Consider the following 21,728-nt stretch of genomic DNA (forward strand, 5'->3'; position numbering starts at 1 on the left):
AGCCAGTTTCACCTCCCGGTCAATTGTACCCATTGCTCTCAGATCCGCTCGTCTGGCTCGATGACAGGCTGACCGATGATCATTCACTATTCCACAAGCAGTTGGGCCTTCTACAGTGGAAAGTACAGTGTCTCGGTATTGACGAATCGTATGCCTTCGCGATACACTCCGTGATTTGGAGGGCTCTTTCCGAAGGTATACCAGATATAGTGCCCTGGTCCAACTGCACACTTACAAGTGCTTACTTGCCAATTGTTTTCACGGACCAACCTGACGCTTTCCTGATTCTTGGACGAACAGATTTCCAACCTCTTGACTTGCTCTTCAAGTCAAAGACTATTGCCCGGTAATCACTGTGACACTGACATTCCAGGACATACAGCGAACTAGTGAAGGATTAAGAAAAGTCAGATCCACAACCGAACCAGACCCCTTTTCCGGTAAGTATTAACCTGACGATCGTTAGCCAATATGATATTTAATTGCGCGAAAGCCTCCAAGAGACAACGCCCTCTTGCATTCGTCAGCGAACCTCCCCATTCTGTGCCCATGCATTGAAAACACCGGCGATGACTTTTCGTTTCCGTCCTTTTGCATCCAAGACCAATCTCCCCAACGTGTCCTCAAATTCAGCCAACGTCAGGCTTGGAGGAGCATAGCAGCTATAGATGTATATACCGTCTATTTCTGCCCATAAGAACTCACTTGCGGACTGCCTCATACATTCCTATATGGCTTGGTCGCGGCATGACCACAAGGCTGATTCGGGGGTGGTCTGCGAGAGCATGTTTTGAGCGACCCTACAGTGATTGAGGTTGATTTGGATCAACCTTATTTTCTCATTGCACTTGGTGCCTTTTTTAACTCGGTACACTTACCGCTTCCGGCAATATGCCCGCTGTCCAGGCCCTCCTTTCCATCACACAACATTCATTTGGGATCCTTGTTACTATCCCGAATAATGTGACCTGTTTCTCCACAACGTCTGCATCGGTTAGACCGATCAACCTCACTAGATGTTCATACGAGAGCCACTTGAAGTATCTTTTCAATGAGATTTGCTCTCTAAGGTGACAAACTATCGATCCAATACGGACCTTCCCCACATCCAGTAACTTGCGCACTGTTTCTGCTGGCAGCCGGATGGTCGCCATCTGTGTACCTCCATACGCCTTTCTAAGGGTTACAATGGATGCCTCCTGCTGGTCGTGCAGCTTGAACTGCAGTGTAGGTTTCCACCTTAGAAGTGACCTCATCTAGGTCCTTGCACTGTATAGCGATCTCGTGCTTTTGAGCACGCACGGCTGCACTTTCCCCAAGTAAATTTTTGATTTTGGATTTTGTTGCGGAAGGCTTCGGATTTGTTCTCTTCGGACCTTTTCAGTTCCAGCATGAAATCTCCCTTTTGGTTCCTCGGGATCCTGCTTACATCCGCCCCCCCCCCCCCAAAGCTTTCAGATCAAGGTCAGCTTTCACTCTTCTTAGTATGATATACTACCGGTGCTTGAAATGATGATTGCCTCGGGGCGGGTCCTCATTCACTCCTTCTTCTTTTTTGACTTCTTCAGTCTAATCTTAGTCCGACCGTCGTGTACCTTTTGAGACATCGGCTCCGTTGGTATTTTGGGCACTATATTATCGCCTACCGAGGTTTTGGTCCCCTTCTTCAAAGCGGGTGGTACGCCTTTTTGTTTCTTGGGAACCTGCTGATTTCCTGGATGTTCTTCTTCTTTTTCCCGAACTCTCTTTTTTCTCTGCCCATCCTCGGATATATGGTTGGCGGTCACCTGCATGACACCGTCCAAGGAAGTAATTTTAGAGCTTTCCTTCAAATCTTTCTCATCTTCCGGCGATTTATTATATAGAACCCTGACAGCTCTCACCATGCTTGCTGATAGGTGCGCATTGCGTTTATGTTTGATGATTCCCGACAACTCTACAATTTTCGCTTCAAGCAAAATGAAGGATGACTCTTCCAGGTCGGACTTCTGTTCCAAAGCCTTCATTCTTCTTTCCGTACATTTTCTGGCGTCTATGGGATTTCTGCGGCCCAGGTCCTTTTCCGCCTTGAATATTGTGCGTGGTCTCATGATAGTTGAGTTTCTTCTAAACGAATCCAGCTCTCGATACTAAGGAGCCTCCCCTAACTCTTTACACTCGGATGCGGTTGGTATCACTGCGGCTTTTAACGACCAACGTTCTTCCTTAGGCACATACTTCTGTGCGTTTGTTACGGGTGTTCTAGGGAGCGTTGTGTTCGGTTTAAACACCTGTTTGTCTAAGCTGCTTGTAGCATTAGATGCCACGGTGGCAAAGTTGGGGGTATCGACGATCGGGAGCCTGCTTGCCCACTGCCAAAAGCAGCCAGCACTGGGGTTCCGAGCCCCTTCATAGTAAGTTTATACACCTTCTCTTCGTCCATATTGGTTTATTATTCTGGGTAACCTTCTCATAGGCATTTTTATCCACGGGTGAGCGTTTTTCTCCCAGCTACCCGACCTAAGCATAAACATGCCCATGCAGGCACATCTTCGAATGCATACAAGTACATATTCATACGCATCCGCCGAGCATTCCCTTATCCGCAAGAAAGGACGCGCCTGATGGAAGATGTGACAACTCCTTACAGGTCTGTCTGTCTCTCACAAGCACCAAATTCGGTGGAAAACTGGGAACTGTGAATGCTCACGCATAGAGTGAGTGTCATCCTGTGTGGTGTGGAGGTGTAATTTTTTTCTCACCAAATATAATCATGTGGGGTATCAAATAAAAGGTCTCGATTAGTACTTTCTCAAACCGGTGTTAATTTTAATTTTTTTTAAATAAAGTTAATAATGGTGTCCGGATAGCTCAGTGGTTAGACCACTGGGTTGGCATCCGCGGTTCAAATCTCATTGGTGGCAGTGGGATTTGTATCGTGACTTGACGTCGGATACCAATCGCCTCAGCTGTAAATGAGTCATCATCATCATCATCAACGACGCAACAACCGGTACCCGGTTTAGGCCTGCCGTAATAACGAACTCCAGTCATCCCGGTTTTGCGCCGAGATCCACCAATTCGATATCTCTAAAAGCTATCTGGCGTCCTGACCTACGCCATCGATCCATCTCAGGCAGAGTCTGCCTCGTCTTCTTTTTCTACCATAGATATTACCCTTATGGACTTTCCGGGTGGGATCATCCTCATCCATACGGATTAAGTGACCCGTCCACCGTAACCTATTGAGCCGGATTTAATCCACAACCTAACGGTCATGGTATCGCTCATAGATTTCGTCGTTATGTAGGCTACGGAATCGTCCATCCTCATGTAGGGGGCCAAAAATTCTTCGGAGTATTCTTCTCTCGAATGCGACCAAAAGTTCGCAATTTTTCTTGCTAAGAACCCAAGTTTCCGAGGAATATATGAGGACTGGCAAGATCATTGTCTTTTACAGTAAGAGCTTTGACTATATGGTGAGACGATTCGAGCGAAACAGTTTTTGTAAGCTGAAATAGGCTATAATCATGTGGGGTATCAAATAAAAGGTCTCGATTAGTACTTTCCGAAACCGGTCTTAATTTTAATTTTTTTTAATAAAGTTAATAATGGTATGTTACTATAATGTTCAGGAATTGGCTACTTAACTCCCCTTAAGCTCCTCCTGGCACCACGATGCAACAATGTAGGCTATAATATAGAGCATATATCCTACGAAGTTGGAAATCGCAATATTACTAACAAAATTATAATAGGTCAAAGTTGTCATTTCCTCGCAAATTCAAAACTTTAAATGTCAATATCACCCGAAAGTGGATATTCTCACATAATATATGCATATATTACGTGCTAGGTTCTCATGGGATAAATGGCTTTGTAAAAGAAATACACAAAACCTTTTATACCAGAAGCGTCCAGCTTCCGGTTTCCCGACTTGTTTTTAATTTTCGTAGCTCTGCCCTCACCTAACAACCGGCGAATCCATAATTACTTTGTAGAATCGTCCTGTTCGATATTCATTACAATGGGTGCATCTATTGAAGATACCCTAGCGGCATGGTTATGCTCACTGTAGTGTGTAATAAACTCAATTCTAGGTGCCACCCCAGCAAATTATAAAATGAATTCTTACTTAGTACAAAGATCAGTTTAGAAAAATAAATTAAGAATAGCAATGTCCACTTTTCACGGTTGTAATAATAACAATGACGTCGATTCAATGGAAAATTAGGCAAGATTACATCGCAGATTAACATCGATTTGATCGCCGGTTACTTACCGGTCAGAGTTTCTCCCTGCACTGCCAATGGCGGACCATCATACCATCATTCTCCAGTGAAAGTTCAAGTCATTCTTGCCGCCAAACAAAGTAAACCCACGTTTATCAACGATGATTTCAGCTATTCCATTAGTTAACATTTTTAATTGTACATATGTATGCATCTTGCGGCGATGTACGTAGATACATATATTCTATTGAGCATCTAGTTCGAAAGTTTCCACATTTCTTCTGAGTGAATATTTTTACACCGCAAGTGGGGTCTTCACAGACCTCGATTGTTTGGACGTTGCGTACCAGCTATTTTACAGCAAATCGTTGGTTGGGCTTCATTGCTGCGTTCAAATGTAAATTCCCAGTGAATAGTTCAAAGTCTGCGAGACTACGTGATAACAGATCAGATCGCAGCCAATATCGCACTTTATCTGGCCCAAAGCTATACATATATTTCCTAATATCTCAAGGTCGACTGGGTCGAGCGCATTCTAGCTTTCATTTATCAATCTTTAAGCGTTCAATAATGTTCAGCTACCACGAGCAATAAACGGAAGCACGGATCAATTGAATGAAGTCGACGTGTGCCCCAAATTGTAATTCTTCTCGTTTGATTAGTGTAGCAGTGTTGGAATAATAGTGCGTGCTAAAGCTGGTTTTAGTTCAATCTTCAGCTGTGATAGTGTCAAATTGAGGGACGAATCGACCGACTACTGCTGCTCCCGCTATTACTGACCCTCTGCCTGCAATCATCTGAAGCCGATTCGAGATCGACGAAAGCTACATAGTAAAACAAAAAATAAACTATTATAACTAAGCCGGGTCTAGACGCTAAAATCTGATTTTATAGCCAATTTAATGGCCAATGGAGACTATATTCATATTCTATATGTTCTGTCCTTTTAGCCTTCGTAAAAGGAATTTTAGCTTTCTCTGAAAATCACGCTTGCTCAATTTCTCTTGCAAAGGTAATGATGTTGAAGGTACGGGAACTACACCCGGAATTGGCAATCAAAGCAAAGAACGAGCTTCATGAAGATCCTGAGAGGATTCCTGAATCCATCAAAATTCTTCGAGACTGGATTAAAGCGCAGCCCCACCTAAAATCTAGAACGGACGATCAGTTTCTGCTAGCATTTCTACGTGCTAGTAAACATAGTATTGAAAGGGCGAAGCAAAAAATTGATCACTTCTACACATTAAGGACTGCTGTCCCAGAGCTGTTTAAAAATAGAAACGTAGAGACGTCAAACTTCCTGGAAGTAGTTAGATTGGGGTAAGTAACAAAATTAAGGAATGTGTTGTTTTAATATATGTAATTTCATTCGGTGAAATACCGAGTGTACTCGAGTCTAGATTTGGTGAAACACCAAATCAAGTATCTACTGGCTGAGTATACTGTCGCACAACGCCTTTAAATATTAATCACCCTTTGGAAAGTCTAGTCAGCAGTTTAAAAATTCGGTGTAATATGTGACGTAATACGTAATTGAATTGCGAGAGAGAGATGAGTTTTTGTAAATTAATTCCTGCATAAACATCTTCCCCTTCCTGTAGCGTTAGATCAACCGTCATTCTTGATCGACGAGAATCGTCAAAGCCGGTTTCGATAGAGTCCGGGGAGGAGGTATTGGTTTCGTGATAGCGCTATCATTGGATGTTTTTCGTTTGTGCCTCCAATAAAGATAAATTACTAGGGCCAGGATACTGTAGACTTCAATGTAGCTGAAAGTGATGTGGTGAACGTCCTTCGGTAATATTGTTGCCTTTAGACCTTCCTGCGGTTGTAGGTTATGCAAGTCCACCTCTAACTTCGTGAAATTTTATAGGAAGGATTCACCCATGTTTTCGTTATGACTTAACTTGACGAGATGTGATGGTAGAAGGAATTCGGTAAGGTTTCCAATCGGTATGGATGAAACTTTAAGGTTGCTCGGGAATACTTGATGCGCTTGGATAGCTTCAGATTCTTCCTTTATAGCACAACCATCAGGCATCTGCGGATAGCTGAGTGGTTAGAGCACAAGGCGGGATTTGTATCGTGATTTGACGTCGGATACCAGTCGACTCAGCTGTGAATGAGTACCTGAGTCAAATCAAGGTAATAATCTCGGGCGAGCGTAATGCTGACCACATTGCCTCCTACAGTGTTCTGTAGTGTACCGTTACGGTCTTGAATGCATTGCTCTAACGCACTTCAAGGCCCTGATCCGATATGGATTCTTGTGCCAACGATTATTATTATTATTATCAGGCATTTCAATGATAGCATTTCTCGCCAGATTCACCCGAGTAGGTGTTGTACTGCAGTCTATATTTACCTCTTGTCTCTTGTCTTTTGTAAAATAAATCCAACGATTTGCGCACGATGGACGTCTGATTTTTCACTAGTTGTAGGACATGTTCGTTGTTCCACTTTAAGCTCTTTATAGTTTCTGCCATCCTTGCCGCATAATTCGAATCCAACACTCCGAAGAATAAGTTGGCAAGGTTACCAACAATATTCAAAGCTTTTCTTTTATGGCTTCGTGAAATCTCGCAATTGAAAGATGGTTAAAAGATGACTAAACTTTAGTATGGTAGTTGAGCAGGCGGTTGGGCAGTTGATTGCAACTCCTGTGGCGTTTTTCAATTCCCGTTTGCTGGTTTTCCATGTTCTTCCAGTATGATGTGACCTTTTAATATACTATTAAATTCCAGTCGTTTACGGTCAAGTGACCTGCTCCTAAACCTTCAAGTAAAGCCCTGGCAAAGATTGGAAGCGAAGTGGAGCGTGAAATTTTTTTCTTGTTAGTTTTTGGGCATCGAGCTGCTTCTGCTTTTTGCGTGCAGGTGGAAGGTACGGTCTGTTTTTCTGGTGGTATTGAACCTTCTTGCTGGAAGAATTCCTCTCTGTTTTCGGATTCCACTGGTAGCGGTGTAAGGTTATGAATCGCTCTCCTAAGGACACCTGAGGGTGTTTTGATCTCGGCTACAAAACCATCTCGACCTTTTACCTCCTTTAATATTCGTCCCAATTTCCGCTGCAGAGCATATCGTCTTTGTTCGTACTCACCAACATGCCAGGTTTTAGGTTGTCGTAACTCTGTATCCATTTTTGGCGTTGCTGCAATTCCGATATATATTCGCTTGAAATTCTTCCCTAAAATTTATTTTTTATTTCATTGATTTCCTTCCATTTTCAGGTAAATTGACTTTTACTTCTTAGGCGTGAACATTTCATCATCATCAACGGCGCAACAACCGGTATCCGGTCTACGCCTGCCTTAATAAGGAACTCCAGACATCCCGGTTTTGCGCCGAGGTCCACCAATTCGCTATCCCTTTTAGCGCTGTCTGGCGTCCTGACCTACGCCATCGCTCCATCTTAGGCAGGGTCTGCCTCGTCTTCTTTTTCTACCATAGATATTGCCCTTATAGACTTTCCGGGCGGGATCATCCTCATCCATACGGATTAAGTGACCCGTCCACCGTAACGTATTGAGCCGGATTTTGTCCACAACCGAACGGTCATGGTATCGCTCATAGATTTCGTCATTGTATAGGCTACGGAATCATCCATCCTCATGTAGGGGGCCAAAAATTCTTCTCTCAAACGCGGCCAAGAGTTCGCAATTTTTCTTGCTAAGAACCCAAGTTTCCGAGGAATGCATGAGGACTGGCAAGATCATAGTCTTGTACAGTAAGAGCTTTGACCCTATGGTGAGACGTTTCGAACGGAACAGTTTTTGTAAGCTGAAATAGGCTCTGTTGGCTGACAACAACCGTGCGCGGATTTCATCATCGTAACTGTTATCGGTTGTGATTTTTGACCCTACATAGGAGAAATTGTCAACAGTCTCAAAGTTGTATTCTCCTATCTTTATTCTTCCTGGTTGACCGGTGCGGTTTGATGTTGTTGGTTGGTTGGTTTTCGGTGCTGACGTTGCCACAATATACTTTGTATTGCCTTCATTGATGTGCAGCCCAAGATCTCGCGCCGATTACCGCCTGCTCGATCTGGATGAAGGCAGTTTGTACGTCTCGGGTGGTCTTTCCAATGATTTTGATATCGTCAGCATAGGCCAGTAGTTGGGTGGACTTGAAGAGGATCGTACCTCTTGCATTTACCCCAGCATTGCGGATCACTTTCTCGAGGGCTAGGTTAAAGAGGACGCATGATAGGGCATCCCCTTGTCGTAGACCGTTGTTGATGTCGAATGGTCTTGAGAGTGATCCTGCTGCTTTTATCTGGCCTCGCACATTGGTCAAGGTCAGCCTAGTCAGTCTTATTAATTTCGTCGGGATACCGAATTCTCTCATGGCCGTGTACAGTTTTACCCTGGCTATGCTATCATAGGCGGCTTTAAAATCGATGAACAGATGGTGCAACTGTTGTCCATATTCCAACAGTTTTTCCATCGCTTGCCGCAGAGAGAAAATCTGATCTGTTGCTGATTTGCCTGGAGTGAAGCCTCTTTGGTATGGGCCAATGATGTTCTGGGCATATGGGGGTATCCAACCTAGCAAGATAGAGGAGAATATCTTATAGATGGTACTCAGCAACGTGATACCTCTATAATTGCTGCACTGTGTGATATCTCCCTTTTTATGTATGAGACAGATAATGCCTCGTTACCAATCGTCAGGCATTGATTCGCTATCCCATACCTTGAGCACAAGTTGATGAACCACTTGGTGTAACTGGTCGCCTCCATATTTAACCAATTCGGCTGTAATTCCATCGGCTCCTGGCGACTTATGATTTTTTAGCCGACGAATTACACGGGCTGTTTCTCCTAAACTTGGTGATGGCAGTATTTGTCCGTCGTCTTCAGTTGGCGGGACCTCCAACTCGCCGATGTTGTGGTTGTTCAGTAGCTCATCAAAGTACTCAACCCATCGCTCTAATATGCCCATTCTGTCGTGAACATTTACTGGATTTATTTATTATTCTCCGATTAGGAAATGTCCTGGAGACAAAGACGTAAGGTCGGTGGCTTCAGCTGATAGAGGTGTTAGTGGTCTTGGATTCAATATAGCTCCAATTTCGATTATCAAAGCTGTCATTTCTTGGTGGTGAACCGTTCCTGAACAAAAAGTGTTTGCCGGATTTGGCTACCGCCTCCCACAGGTCGCCGAAATGTGGAGACCTTAGTGGGATGAAATGGCGCGTACAAAATTGGTTGCATTGTTTCGATACAAATTTCGGCAGTGTCCCCTCTTTCCGATGAAACGTTTCAGCGCATTGATGAATGCTTCTGTTGATCAGTTTATTATTAGCTCTAGATAAATCACCTTTGTTGCAAAGCGACCAAAAAGAGCAAGGTAGAAGACATACAAGTCGCTTTGTTTTACTCTTGCGATTGCTTTTCAGGTACCACATGTTTTGAGCACTCCCCAACTGTTGCTCGTGAAACACATGACCGAATAAATCGTGGAAGGATTGTCATTGAGCATAGTTGCCATCGAAAGTAGGAATAGTCACATGAGGCAAGTTGATGGCTGGAGGAGCCCTTCTAGGGGAGACTAAGCCAGACTCTAACTTTCTGCGGCATTCAGCGAGAAAGATTAAGGTGTCTTGAATCCGCTCTTCGATGTTGAGGAAATTCGTCTCATGGTATCCTAATGCCTTTAGGATGCTTGTCTCTTGTAATATGATTTGGGCTGTACCTGCTCAACTATGTCGATACCGCTGATGATATGTTCCACAGCTCGTATTTTCGATTCTTTCTGCCGTATTAGAACGACGAGATTACCGGGAGAAGCGGGTTGACCATTATTTACTGCTTAGGTAGCGCTATCTATGGCAACCGAAGTTGGTATAGCAATTTCAATTTCTGTCTTGACAGGCCTTCTAAGCCCTGAAATCGTTGGACTATATCATCCTTGTACTTGTTTTGCTCACGTTGCATCGACGAGAAGTATTGTTTTCCGAAGTATAGGTGCTCTTCCAGTACATCGTTTCTTACTGAGAATGCTGTCCATATCTCCTCTATTTGGTTTAATTGTGCTGTGAGGTAGTCTCCGGTCTTTCGAATTACTGGATCCTTCCGATAGTTGCTAAACGCCAAAATAAGATCTAATGGTTGAGTATAATATCGCTCAGAGTCTCTAGCTGGCTGACTGGAGAAAATAAAGGCTTAAATTCTTCGAGTTGTGATAAAACACGAAAATTCTTTATTCATGGCAAGATTCTAATACTAACAAAATTGTTTAGCTGTTAGCCCTTTCGCAAAGTCTAGTCAGTAGTTTAAAAATTCTTTGTAATATGTGACACAATACGTAACGTTAGAAATTACTTGTATCATTAATTGAAAAATATTATTGTGAGGTAAATTAATTATTTTTCGCATGCACCGTATGCGCTTAACTTTTGCATGAACAGTATAAATTAAGAATCTGGAAAAGTATTAGATTACTACCTTGACTAAAAATTCATCGAATTTATTTAAACATTTTATCCATGAACACTAAATTATTCATTAAAATCGATATTTCCTCCTGTAATGACTTAGAGAATTAACGATGGTCTAAAGACTTTCCTGGTTAACCGGAGTCAACTTAGAGTAAAGGGCTATCCCAAAAACTTAAAAAGTTGGCTAAATTACTCATGAAGGTTCACCCCCAAATAATAGAGTTCCAGTGAAGTGTTCAGCCCGCACGCGGTCGCACGCCTCTATGTCAGGTGCACTCGTCATTATACCGGCTCGACTGCTTGCGTGGAGACGTAAAATTCGGGACTCGAGTGCCGCGATCGAGAGGGAAGATCTACGGCGAATTAAACCTTCAATCGATGCTCCTCCTGCCTCCAATTTTCATGAGGCGCGGTCTTTGGGATTCCCACCTGCCTTGGGATTAATTTAGGATGCCCCTTGTCAGTGGGAGTTTCGCGGTAGTTAGAGAGGAGGGGAACATAAATCTTAAAATAAAGAATTTCATTCGACTTTATGCTGTAATTTAAGAAATGCTAGTTAAAATAATAAATTTAACGAACACGAAATAAAATAGAAAATAAATAAGTCGGGAAACCGGAAGCTAGACGCTTCAGGTATGAAAGGTTTTGTGTATTTCTTTTATAAAGAGATTTGAGTGTGTATTTGTTCCATTAGCATGTAGTACGTAAAATATGCATATATTATGTGAAAATATCCACTTTCAAGTGATATTGACATTCATAGCCGTGAATTTGCAGAAGAGCGACAGTTTTGACCTTGTATAACTTTGTTAGTAATAGCGCGATTTTCACCAAATTTGGCAGAATCATGTTCCATGCTGTAGCCTATATCGTTGCAGTTTTGTGGTTCTAGGGTGAACTTAAGGGGGGTTTTCTTGTCAATGACTAAAAATGATAGTAATGTACCGTTTTTAACTTTATTTGAACAGGTATCGGTATGGAAGGTATTTCAGAGTCTAGTCAGTTGAGTAGTTAATAAGAATGGGTTCGTTAAAAAAATGATCACTTTCAACCTCCCGCACTCTCCACCTTTTCAACAAATGTCAAAACTAAGACCGACTTCGAAAAGTACTAACCGAGACCTTTAATTTGATACCCTACATTTGATGAAAAAAAATGTACACCCCCCTTTTGCATGCATGGGGACCTCCCCCTTAAATTCGTCGTAAAAGGATGTAACTCACTATATGCATGAGCGTTCACAGTTCCCACCTTTCTACTAAATTTTGTGCCAATCGCTACAACCGTCTCCGAGAAAAATGACATACAGGCAGTAAACCTTAAAATCGGTTTACTGTTACACAAAATAGAATTAAATAGACTGAAAGGATTTGTTGATTTTTCATCTAAGAATATTTGGCTACTTAATGGTTCCAATCTAAATATGTAACTTGTAGTGAATATACGTTGAATATACCTGGCAACTTTGATATACTACAACTTTGATATTATTATTACCTAGTCTACCTTGATGCAAAAATTTAAATATGACGGTATTCGCTGAAAACAGAAATTTATATCTCCCTTTTGTATGTATGGGGCCCCTCCTGAAGTCAACATAGAGTGATATTATTCACTGTATGCAAGGGGGTCCAAAGTTCCCATCTTTCCATCGGCAGAAAGGTAGACAGACGGAAAACAAGGAAGGAAATAAAAAGGGAAAACAAAGCGTAACTACAATAAGAAATGATTGGGGATCTAATAGTATCTATGTACCTGGGTCTAAGATGCTTCCCCAATACATTCGTTGAACGGATCTCCACCCACCTGCACTCACAATGAACATCCCGCAACATCAGCTGTTCCACCTGCATAACATTTTGCCTTAATCAGAAACGAATGCTAGAAATGCATTTATTAATACGCAGCATGTCCAGATCTATAATTGAAACATGTAATGCATGGCGAAAGCAAACGCGAAAAGAAAAGAGTTAATGATAATTTGAAAATATTAAAAAATTTCTAATTTAGGATTCAAAATATTCCAGTGGATTTAGGAGTTTCGGGAAATTTAAAAGCTAGAAGGGTTTTGTGAACAAGGTTTTTAAAAGAAAATGAAAATTATCATCTTTTAAAATAAGTGAGTGCCTGAATAGAGGAAATTGAAAGGAGGATAATAGAGGTCCTGAAGGAAGCTAAGTAGAAGGAAAAGGAAATATGATGCATACAAGCAAAAGATCTTCTCGTCAGCTCGTTACAAGTCAAAACGAACGAAGTTATGCATTTTCTGCGAAGCCACAATTACTGCACCCTTTCAAAGTAATCCCCATAGACTGAAACATACTTAAACTAGCACTTGATCTGACTTTGGAACATTTTTTATACTCAGGGTTTGGTATGTCCATCGGAGCCATCTTCGTGAATTGGGTGACTCTTGGATTGCGCTTGCACTTCTCCTCGACTGTTCTGCGGCATGGGGCAACTCACTCCTCGGCCAACTTGGGTTAGTGTAGTTATTGTCCCTCCTCAGTGTTTGACTTATTCACTGCTACTTCTGCATTCTCATCAGCAAGTCCACGGGTAACTGAACCATACGCCGAAGAAGTTCTTTGTTCGAAACTGTATCAGGTTAGAGTATCCCGATGACTCGACGCAGACAATCTGCAAGTATCGTCATTTATATGCTCTCGTTTCTTTTTTCTGTAAATTTTGTCAGCGGTACATCTTAATTCAACGTATTTATCTGGTTTGGCCTTGTACGTTATTGTTTGTATGTAGCGTTTTGCTCATCGGTTGCCTGTCTCCATTCTTCTTCAAACCATATATTCCTTTTGCATACAGGTTCGTGAAGGTTTTCTCGGCAGCTGTCTTGATTGCGTCTTCCAGCTAATTTTATTTTACATCAATGTGAATGTCGTCCCGCATGTTCTCATGCAGATCCTGATGTGAGAGAAACAATTCTTTTCCTACCTTTGAGTTGAAATCGCCGAGTACTATCTTCACGCTGTTCGAGGACAATTAATTAAATACTGACTCATGGCGGCTATAGAATTCTTTTATTGGGCCGTTCTTAATTTTCCTTGGCGCATATACATACGTTGATTAGTTGGTTTGAATTCTGTGATGTTACGGGCGAAATTCTTGTGGACGACAAAAGCTATATCTAACAACGATGGACTCGGCGGCTGATTAGGAGCAATGAAGGTGGTCACATAATGCTCTAATTTTATTTGTGAGGTTACGCTATCTACAGTTTGTATGAAGGTTCTGTGCTCTGCGCAGGTGCTCAGAGGTGGCGGAGAGGAAGACAGGGCGGCAACCGTGTCGGCTGAACCAAAACCAAATGGCCGAGGAGAACCTCCATAGTCGTGGCACCGGGAGACGCTGTATCGCATTGGCTTGCCCACCGTGATACAGTAGGCGAATGCTCCAAACGCCTAATTGGAGCGATCAGACCCGAGTCTGCACGGGGACTCATCAGAAGTGGCAATAGCCACGAAACCTTACCAGGGATATACTGGTACCATGGGAACCGGGATAACCCCTGGACTAACATACTTCAGGTGTATTTCTGTTGTATGTGCGTTCAGCTCAGTTGTTTGCGGTTGACCCCCTAGTGGGAGCTTCATGGGGGCTGTGGTTGTGTTCAAGCGAACAGAGAGCTCCGGGTCTCAGCGTGTTGTTGCGTTTCAACACGGGTGCCGTACTCCTTATTTCGGTAGAGATTTTGGTAGGTCTTGCATCCACCAGTATGAATGCTGAGCCATCCACTCGGTATAGACTGGTACCGTCGTAGCTTGCTACAGTGACCTAGGCAGAACCAAAAACGAACCAAATGGAACCGTATATGTGTGAAACGAGCCTTACTGTGCCTTACGTGTGCCGTCTAATTGATTGGTGTTGTTACGTAAGATTTCCCCCGAATAGTTTATTGTTTGTAAAAAGGCAATTTATCTGGATGTAAATGCTCTTCCGGGGGAAAAACTTTTATCTCACGAGATCACATGCTCGCACAAGGGGTTTGCTTCGATAATTCCGCTAATAACTGGGTTGTCGGATTGAATGTATGAGTGTTGTTTCTTTTGGTATATTTTTTTGATTGATTGATTAATTGATTTTTTGTTGCATTTTATTTTTATATTTTATATGTTACTGCATCCTGAGGTAACAAAGACTGTCGGTACCAAATCGGAATCAGGAATCTAACATACTAGATATCCATATGCAACTACCTAAACTCCATGCGTAGTCCGATCGCCGAAATTAAGTCGTTGAGTGGTTACTACTTGGATAGAGACTACATAGGAACATTTATTCTTATTTTGTGTTAGCTTCTTTAGCTAATTTTGAAGCAATTTCATCTGGCAGTGTGGTAAGCAAAAAGACTTACAGAAATTAGGCTGTTTTCACTCAAAATGATTCATTTTGTGATACTTTTCTATTTCTTCAAGACTGTTTCAGTTTTCAGAGTTTTGAATAAGTAGGAGCGAATCTGAACAAATGCGTTGATTTCAGTCTTTGTTACATTATCGACATTATCTATTTATTGCGGAATCTTTAAAACCGCCCAAATTTTGTAAGGATTCCTTGGGACACAACAGAGAGCTCAATTTTCTCTAAAAATGCGCTTGTAGTGACCGCGGCTGCGCGACGGGAACGGAATTTCATTCGGCTCTTTCTTAATTAATTTGCTTAAACAATGCATTTAATAGTGTGCAATTGCCTTAATGTTCGCCGCAGATTGCACATTATTCAATGCATTCGAGCGAATTGATCTTGACAAGAGGCGAATGATTTGCCGCATCCGCAGGCGCATGCGCATGTTGCCGCAACATTGCCTAGCGAGTGAGAAAGGCTATGTAGCGGGAATAGAAGCGGTGCGCAAACAAGGAACGTGGGGAGACCTGCTGTTTGAAGATTGAAGCGGTGCGCGGGAAAAGAAAAGAACGTGGGAGGAGGTTTTTGGTCGGAGGACGGTGGTTGGAGCTTCTTGGTGGAGGACAGGAGAAATATCTAGAGAAGGTGGCTCATCGGGCTGTGTCTATAAGTTTTGTTTTGGCGGACAATTCTTAGATGTTTCGGGAGTAGTTTTCGGAAAATGACAAGGAGAAGAGTTTTGGCGGCGGAGGAGTTTTGGTTTTTTTGGGTGGTGGAGTGAGGACGGAGAAAAGAAAAGAGGAGCGGTTTTTTTTGGTTTGCTGGCTGGCTGTAAAGGTGGTCAAAGGGTAGTATAGGTCCCGGGGCGAAACGTGGATTGGTACCCACGATGGAGCATAAAACCTGGGAAATGCCTGCTGAACCAACACCAACAGCTCTGCTACCAAACCCTATCTCCACCTCCACGTGGTGACCGCTGGGAGCTCTTTCTTGACGAAAAGCTGCAGACGGAGAAGGATGAAGGCGAGTCTCCCGCGCCTAAAAACGGGACAAATTGTACCAACTGGTCCTCCAGGTTGGGGGTTGAGTAGGGCTGACAACCCTACACGGAAAACAACCGTTACGAAGCCACAACAGGAGCCTCGGATAGGATGGATATTAAAACGACGGACCCGGCAACGACAAAGGAACAACGATTTGCGCATTTTCTCATGGAACGTGCGCTCCCTGTACAGAGATGAAGCTGATAAGCAGCTAGCCGATACCCTGTCCCAATATAGGGCTGATGTAACAGCGTTGCAAGAGATGCGATGGACAGGGACCGGTTTCCTGGAGAAGAGCCACTACACCATATATTATAGCGGCCATCCAGTAAACCATGTGCTCGGAGTAGGTTTCTTAGTCAGCCAAAAAATGAAACCTGCTGTTATCGGCTTTGAAAGTATAAGCGAACGGCTATGCACTCTGCGCTTGCGAGGCAAGTTTAGAAATATAAGCCTCATAAACGTTCACGCCCCTACAGAGGAGACTGCAGAGTCGGAGAAGGATACCTTCTACGAGGCAGTAGAAAGAACCCTCGAAGCCTGTCCCAGATATGATATCAAAATCATACTTGGGGATTTTAACAGCCAAGTAGGGAAGGAGCCCGTATTCAGGCAATACGTTGGCTCCCATAGCTTACACGAAAAAACAAATGATAACGGACTGCGGACTATTCAATTAGCAGGATCACACGAAATGGTTGTTGGAAGTACCTGGTTTGCGCGGAAAGCGGTCCACAAACATACGTGGGCCTCTCCAGACGGGACCACTTTCAACCAAATTGACCACGTGTTGATCGAACGCCGCCACCTCTCAGCCTTGATGAATGTCAGAACATATAGGGGGGCCAATATAGACTCGGATCACTATCTCGTTGGCATGGTGCTCCGAGCTCGAATAACAATACCACCTAGAATCCCCTCTGACAATCAGGTGAGAGTGAACACTGAAGCCATCCACAACACAACCCTCCGCGACACCTATAAGAGGGAAATGGATGCCGCAATAACCGCAGTAAATAGAGGACCTGGAGATGAAGCATCAACTAATGATCTTCACAACCACCTGAAGAATGTTATCATGGATACGGCCACAAATATACTTGGCCCCAGCCGCAAAAGGAGTCGGAACGGCTGGTTTGACGATGAATGTAAGCTAGCAACGGAACGTAAGAATGCCGCATACCGAGTAATGTTGCATTCTCAAAGAACGCGGGCACGCGCAGAGACTTATCACGAACTCCGTCGAGCGGAGAAGCGACTTCACAGACGGAAAAAGGAGGCCTGGGAGAACCAACAAGTCTGTGAACTAGAAAAGTACAGGGAGCAACCGCACCAGGCGCGGAAGTTTTACCAACAAGTCAGCAGGATGAAGCCTTATACACCTCGATGCTCATCCTGCCGAGACAAAGAGGGAAATCTGATTTCCGATAGAACGGGCATATTAGAGCGATGGGTTGAGTACTTTGATGAGCTACTGAACAACCAGAACATCGGCGAGTTGGAGGTCCCGCCAACTGAAGACGACGGACAAATACTGCCACCACCAAGTTTAGGAGAAACAGTCCGTGCAATTCATCGGCTAAAAAATCATAAGTCGCCAGGAGCCGATGGAATTACAGCCGAATTGGTTAAATATGGAGGCGACCAGTTACACCAAGTGGTTCATCAACTTGTGCTCAAGGTATGGGACAGCGAATCAATGCCTGACGATTGGCAGCGAGGCATAATCTGTCTCATACATAAAAAGGGAGATATCACACAGTGCAGCAATTATAGAGGTATCACGTTGCTGAGTACCATCTATAAGATATTCTCCACTATCTTGCTAGGCCGGATAGCCCCATACGCCCAGAACATCATTGGCCCATACCAAAGAGGCTTCACTCCAGGCAAATCAGCAACAGATCAGATTTTCTCTCTGCGGCAGGCGATGGAAAAACTGTTGGAATATGGACAACAGTTGCACCATCTGTTCATCGACTTTAAAGCCGCCTATGATAGCATAGCCAGGGTAAAACTGTACACGGCCATGACAGAATTCGGTATCCCGACGAAATTAATAAGACTGACTAGGCTGACCCTGACCAATGTGCGAGGCCAGATAAAAGCAGCAGGATCACTCTCAAGACCATTTGACATCAACAACGGTCTACGACAAGGGGATGCGCTATCATGCGTCCTCTTTAACCTGGCCCTCGAGAAGGTGATCCGTGATGCTGAGGTGAATGCAAGAGGTACGATCCTCTTCAAGTCCACCCAACTACTGGCCTATGCTGACGATATCGACATCATGGGAAGAACCACCCGAGACGTTCAAACTGCCTTCATCCAGATCGAGCAGGCGGCGCGAGATCTTGGGCTGCACATCAATGAAGGCAAGACAAAATACATGGTGGCAACGTCAGCACCGAAGACGAATCAACCAACAACATCAAACCGCACTGGTCAAACACAAGCACGAACAAGAATAAGGATAGGGGAATACAACTTTGAGACCGTTGACAATTTCTCCTATCTAGGGTCGAAAATCACAACCGATAACAACTACGATGATGAAATCCGCGCACGGTTGTTGTCAGCCAACAGAGCCTACTTCAGCTTACAAAGACTGTTCCGCTCGAAACGTCTCACCATAGGGTCAAAGCTCTTACTGTACAAGACTATGATCTTGCCAGTCCTCATGTATTCCTCGGAAACTTGGGTTCTTAGCAAGAAAAATTGCGAACTCTTGGCCGCGTTCGAGAGAAGAATCCTCCGAAGAATTTTTGGCCCCCTACATGAGGATGGACGATTCCGTAGCCTACACAATGACGAAATCTATGAGCGATACCATGACCGTCCGGTTGTGGATAAAATCCGGCTCAATAGGTTACGGTGGGCGGGTCACTTAATCCGTATGGATGAAGATGATCCCACCCGGAAAGTCTATAAGGGCAATATCTATGGTAGGAAAAGAAGACGAGGCAGACCCTGCCTAAGATGGAGCGATGGCGTGGGCCAGGACGCCAGACAGCTTTTAGGGATATCGAATTGGTGGACCTCGGCGCAAAACCGGGATGTCTGGAGTTCCTTATTAAGGCAGGCCTAGACCGGATACCGGTTGTTGCGCCGTTGATGATGATGATGATGGCTGGAGAAGAAGAAAAAGGAATTGGACAAGTCTGGGAGAAGAAGAAAAAGGAATTGGACAAGTCTGGGAGAAGAAGAAAAAGGAATTGGACAAGTCTGGGAGAAGAAGAAAAAGGAATTGGACAAGTCTGGGAGAAGAAGAAAAAGAAATTGGACAAGTCTGGGAGAAGAAGAAAAAGGAATTGGACAAGTTTTGGAGAAGAGGAAAAAGGAACGGAAGTGTTTGTTGAACGAGGGTTCGGGTGCGCAAGTGATTTTCAAGCAGTGGTGCAGTGAATAAGTTCAATCGTTAGCGGATAATAAAGGCACAGTGATTTGAAGCAAAGACATAGAAAAAACAATTGAAGGGACGGATAACTGAATTATCAAATGAATTAAAGTTAATATTTGGCGGAGAAGTAGAGTTCGGAATTCCCGCGCTGTGTGATTATATATCTTGTAATAATTAATATTTTGAATTTTAAAAGCAAAAAAAAATAGGTACACCAGCCGCCAACCGAGCTCGGCCTGACGACTTGGGTGAGTTATTGTTTGGATTTTCTTTTTATTTGATTTTCTTTTTATTTTTATTTATTTTTCATTTGTTTTATTATTTTCTTTTTTTTTTGTATTTGAACAATTGTTTATTTTTATTTTCATTTTTGGTGTTTATGATTAATATTTTGGAATTTTATAAATAATGATTGAATAATCTGAAGTAGTTTGAGGACTTCCTCCCCTTAGTTCCTCCTTACTCCCGCAGAATTCCTATTAAAAGGGACATCCTCTAAACGAATAACTTGCCGGAGGATGTCGAGGAAGGGCGGGAACCTCAGAGGCCGCGCCTCATATAAGATCTGAGGCGGAAGAGACAGCAATTGAGACGGTGATCCGTCGTGGATCTTCCCCTCCTTGATCGCGGCACTCGGGTCCGGAGACTTACGGCTCCACGCGCGCGGTCGAGCCGGTTTTTTTTTATTTTCCAATTTAGCTCGCGTTCTGTTTGTCCATCGATAGGCCGTCGCGAAATTCCTTGTAAAATCGAAGTTAAAATCCGGTGCGGACCCACGCATCGGAAAAGGCACGTTGTTTTAAGTAATGAAGCGTGAGGGATCAAAGCGCTCAAAGAACCCCCCCCACATTCCCGAGCCTGGCTAGCACAGAGGCGTGCAAGAACGTGTCGACCGAGCACTTTGATGGATCTTCAATCTTTGTGGGCGGACCTTCACGGTCAATTTAGCCAAATTGTTTAGATTTTTGGGATAGCTCTGCCCTCTAGGTTGTTATCGGCCACTCAGGATGATCGAACTGATCGCCTATTTCCACTCTTATCATTACACGCTTGTTGCATCTTTTCGGTAAACAACACTCAGACGGTTCATCCAAGGTCCATATCGTTCGCTTATCAAGATAATTCGCTAATGATAAGTTAAAAATAGAATGAAAATTTGCTAGCCCAGATAAATATGAAATTTACAGCATTGACTACAGAATTATGAATCATTTTGTTAACTTAAACATTGAATTACTTTCTAACACTAATCTTTAAAAAATGTTGAAATCTCAATTGTTAATTACACTTATTAAATAGAGATGACGACACGGGAGAGAAATAAGAAACAGTCCTCCTTGGTTATAAAGATTATAGTGACCTTTCTTCCAATTTTTTCCGACTTGATTTAGGATCCGGGTAATGCCGATCAACTTTGTTTTGCATTTTGCATCGACACTGACCAAAAATGGCAAACTATCTTTGTGTATCTTATCAAAACACATGTATAGAATATAATATTGTATATTATAGATATAAGAGAGTTTGCTGGCGGTTTCGTTCGCCAGGCGCCCATCTCAGCCTCAGCATCGGGAAAGATGGTGATTACAGGTGTCCGCAAGGCAGTGGTGAGGCAGCAGTTTGCCTCTGCCCTGGAGAGCAAAATAAGCAGCAAATACTGTTTTGAAAATTAGGTATGTGGCCAAAAAGAGTGGCCCGTTTACTAGAATGAAGGAATAAGTCGCTCCTCAAAATTAGTGCCACCCGCCATCAAGTAGATTTCGGGGTTAAAATCAATCGTTCTTTTTCCATTTGAGCGCAAAGTCTATATTACTGCACTTATGACTCTAGGATACACTTTTAGTTTAGTTTAGTTTACTGGAGAGAGCCGCAGCTCCGAGCACTCAGGCCATTGTTAGGCCCATTGTACTATCTCCGTAAATTGCCTATTCAATGGCTTCACGCCTACGGTGTTCGCAGTCTTTAGCGAATCTGAAAACATTTTCCAGAGGCAGAGAGTGTGCAGATTCTTCATTGAAGAAAACTTTGCCAAGGTGTCTTCGTCTGAGATCTGAGGATGCCGGGCAGCTGCATAAAAAGTACAGGGCCGTCTCCTTCTCCACCTCACATTGGCTGCACACAGCCGAAACCACTACCCCAATCTTTTCCATATGGTAGTTTAAGGAGCCTACTAGGGTTGTCCCACCTTTTAAGGGCAACAAAAATGCCGCTCTAGTGGCCCTAGGCTCTTTCACAAGGATTTTCGCTTGCCGGCAAGAGTCCAGATTTCTCCATTCG

The 21,728-nt window shown here is 43.4% G+C and overlaps 2 protein-coding genes across 3 annotated transcripts in view; both read left to right on the forward strand.

Annotated features, from left to right (window-relative positions):
• LOC119654005 overlaps nt 1–21,728 on the forward strand; it is a 62,284-nt gene that overhangs the window by 12,271 nt on the left and 28,285 nt on the right. The window contains exon 5 of the mRNA XM_038059167.1: nt 5,162–5,531. Coding sequence (XP_037915095.1) covers nt 5,162–5,531 — 370 coding nt within the window. The remainder of the gene's footprint in view (nt 1–5,161; nt 5,532–21,728) is intronic.
• LOC119654197 (alpha-tocopherol transfer protein-like) overlaps nt 4,305–21,728 on the forward strand; it is a 29,789-nt gene continuing 12,365 nt past the window's right edge. The window contains exons 1-2 of one of the 2 annotated variants that reach the window (XM_038059399.1): nt 4,305–4,351; nt 5,224–5,531. In XM_038059399.1, the coding sequence (XP_037915327.1) occupies nt 5,227–5,531 (305 nt within the window). In that variant the 5' untranslated portion in view covers nt 4,305–4,351; nt 5,224–5,226. Of the gene's footprint in view, nt 4,352–4,724; nt 5,043–5,223; nt 5,532–21,728 lie in introns of those variants that run through there. The other variant, XM_038059398.1, reaches the window with a different exon arrangement.

This window comes from Hermetia illucens, chromosome 4 (genome assembly GCF_905115235.1).
Source record: "Hermetia illucens chromosome 4, iHerIll2.2.curated.20191125, whole genome shotgun sequence".
NCBI lineage: Eukaryota > Metazoa > Arthropoda > Insecta > Diptera > Stratiomyidae > Hermetia > Hermetia illucens.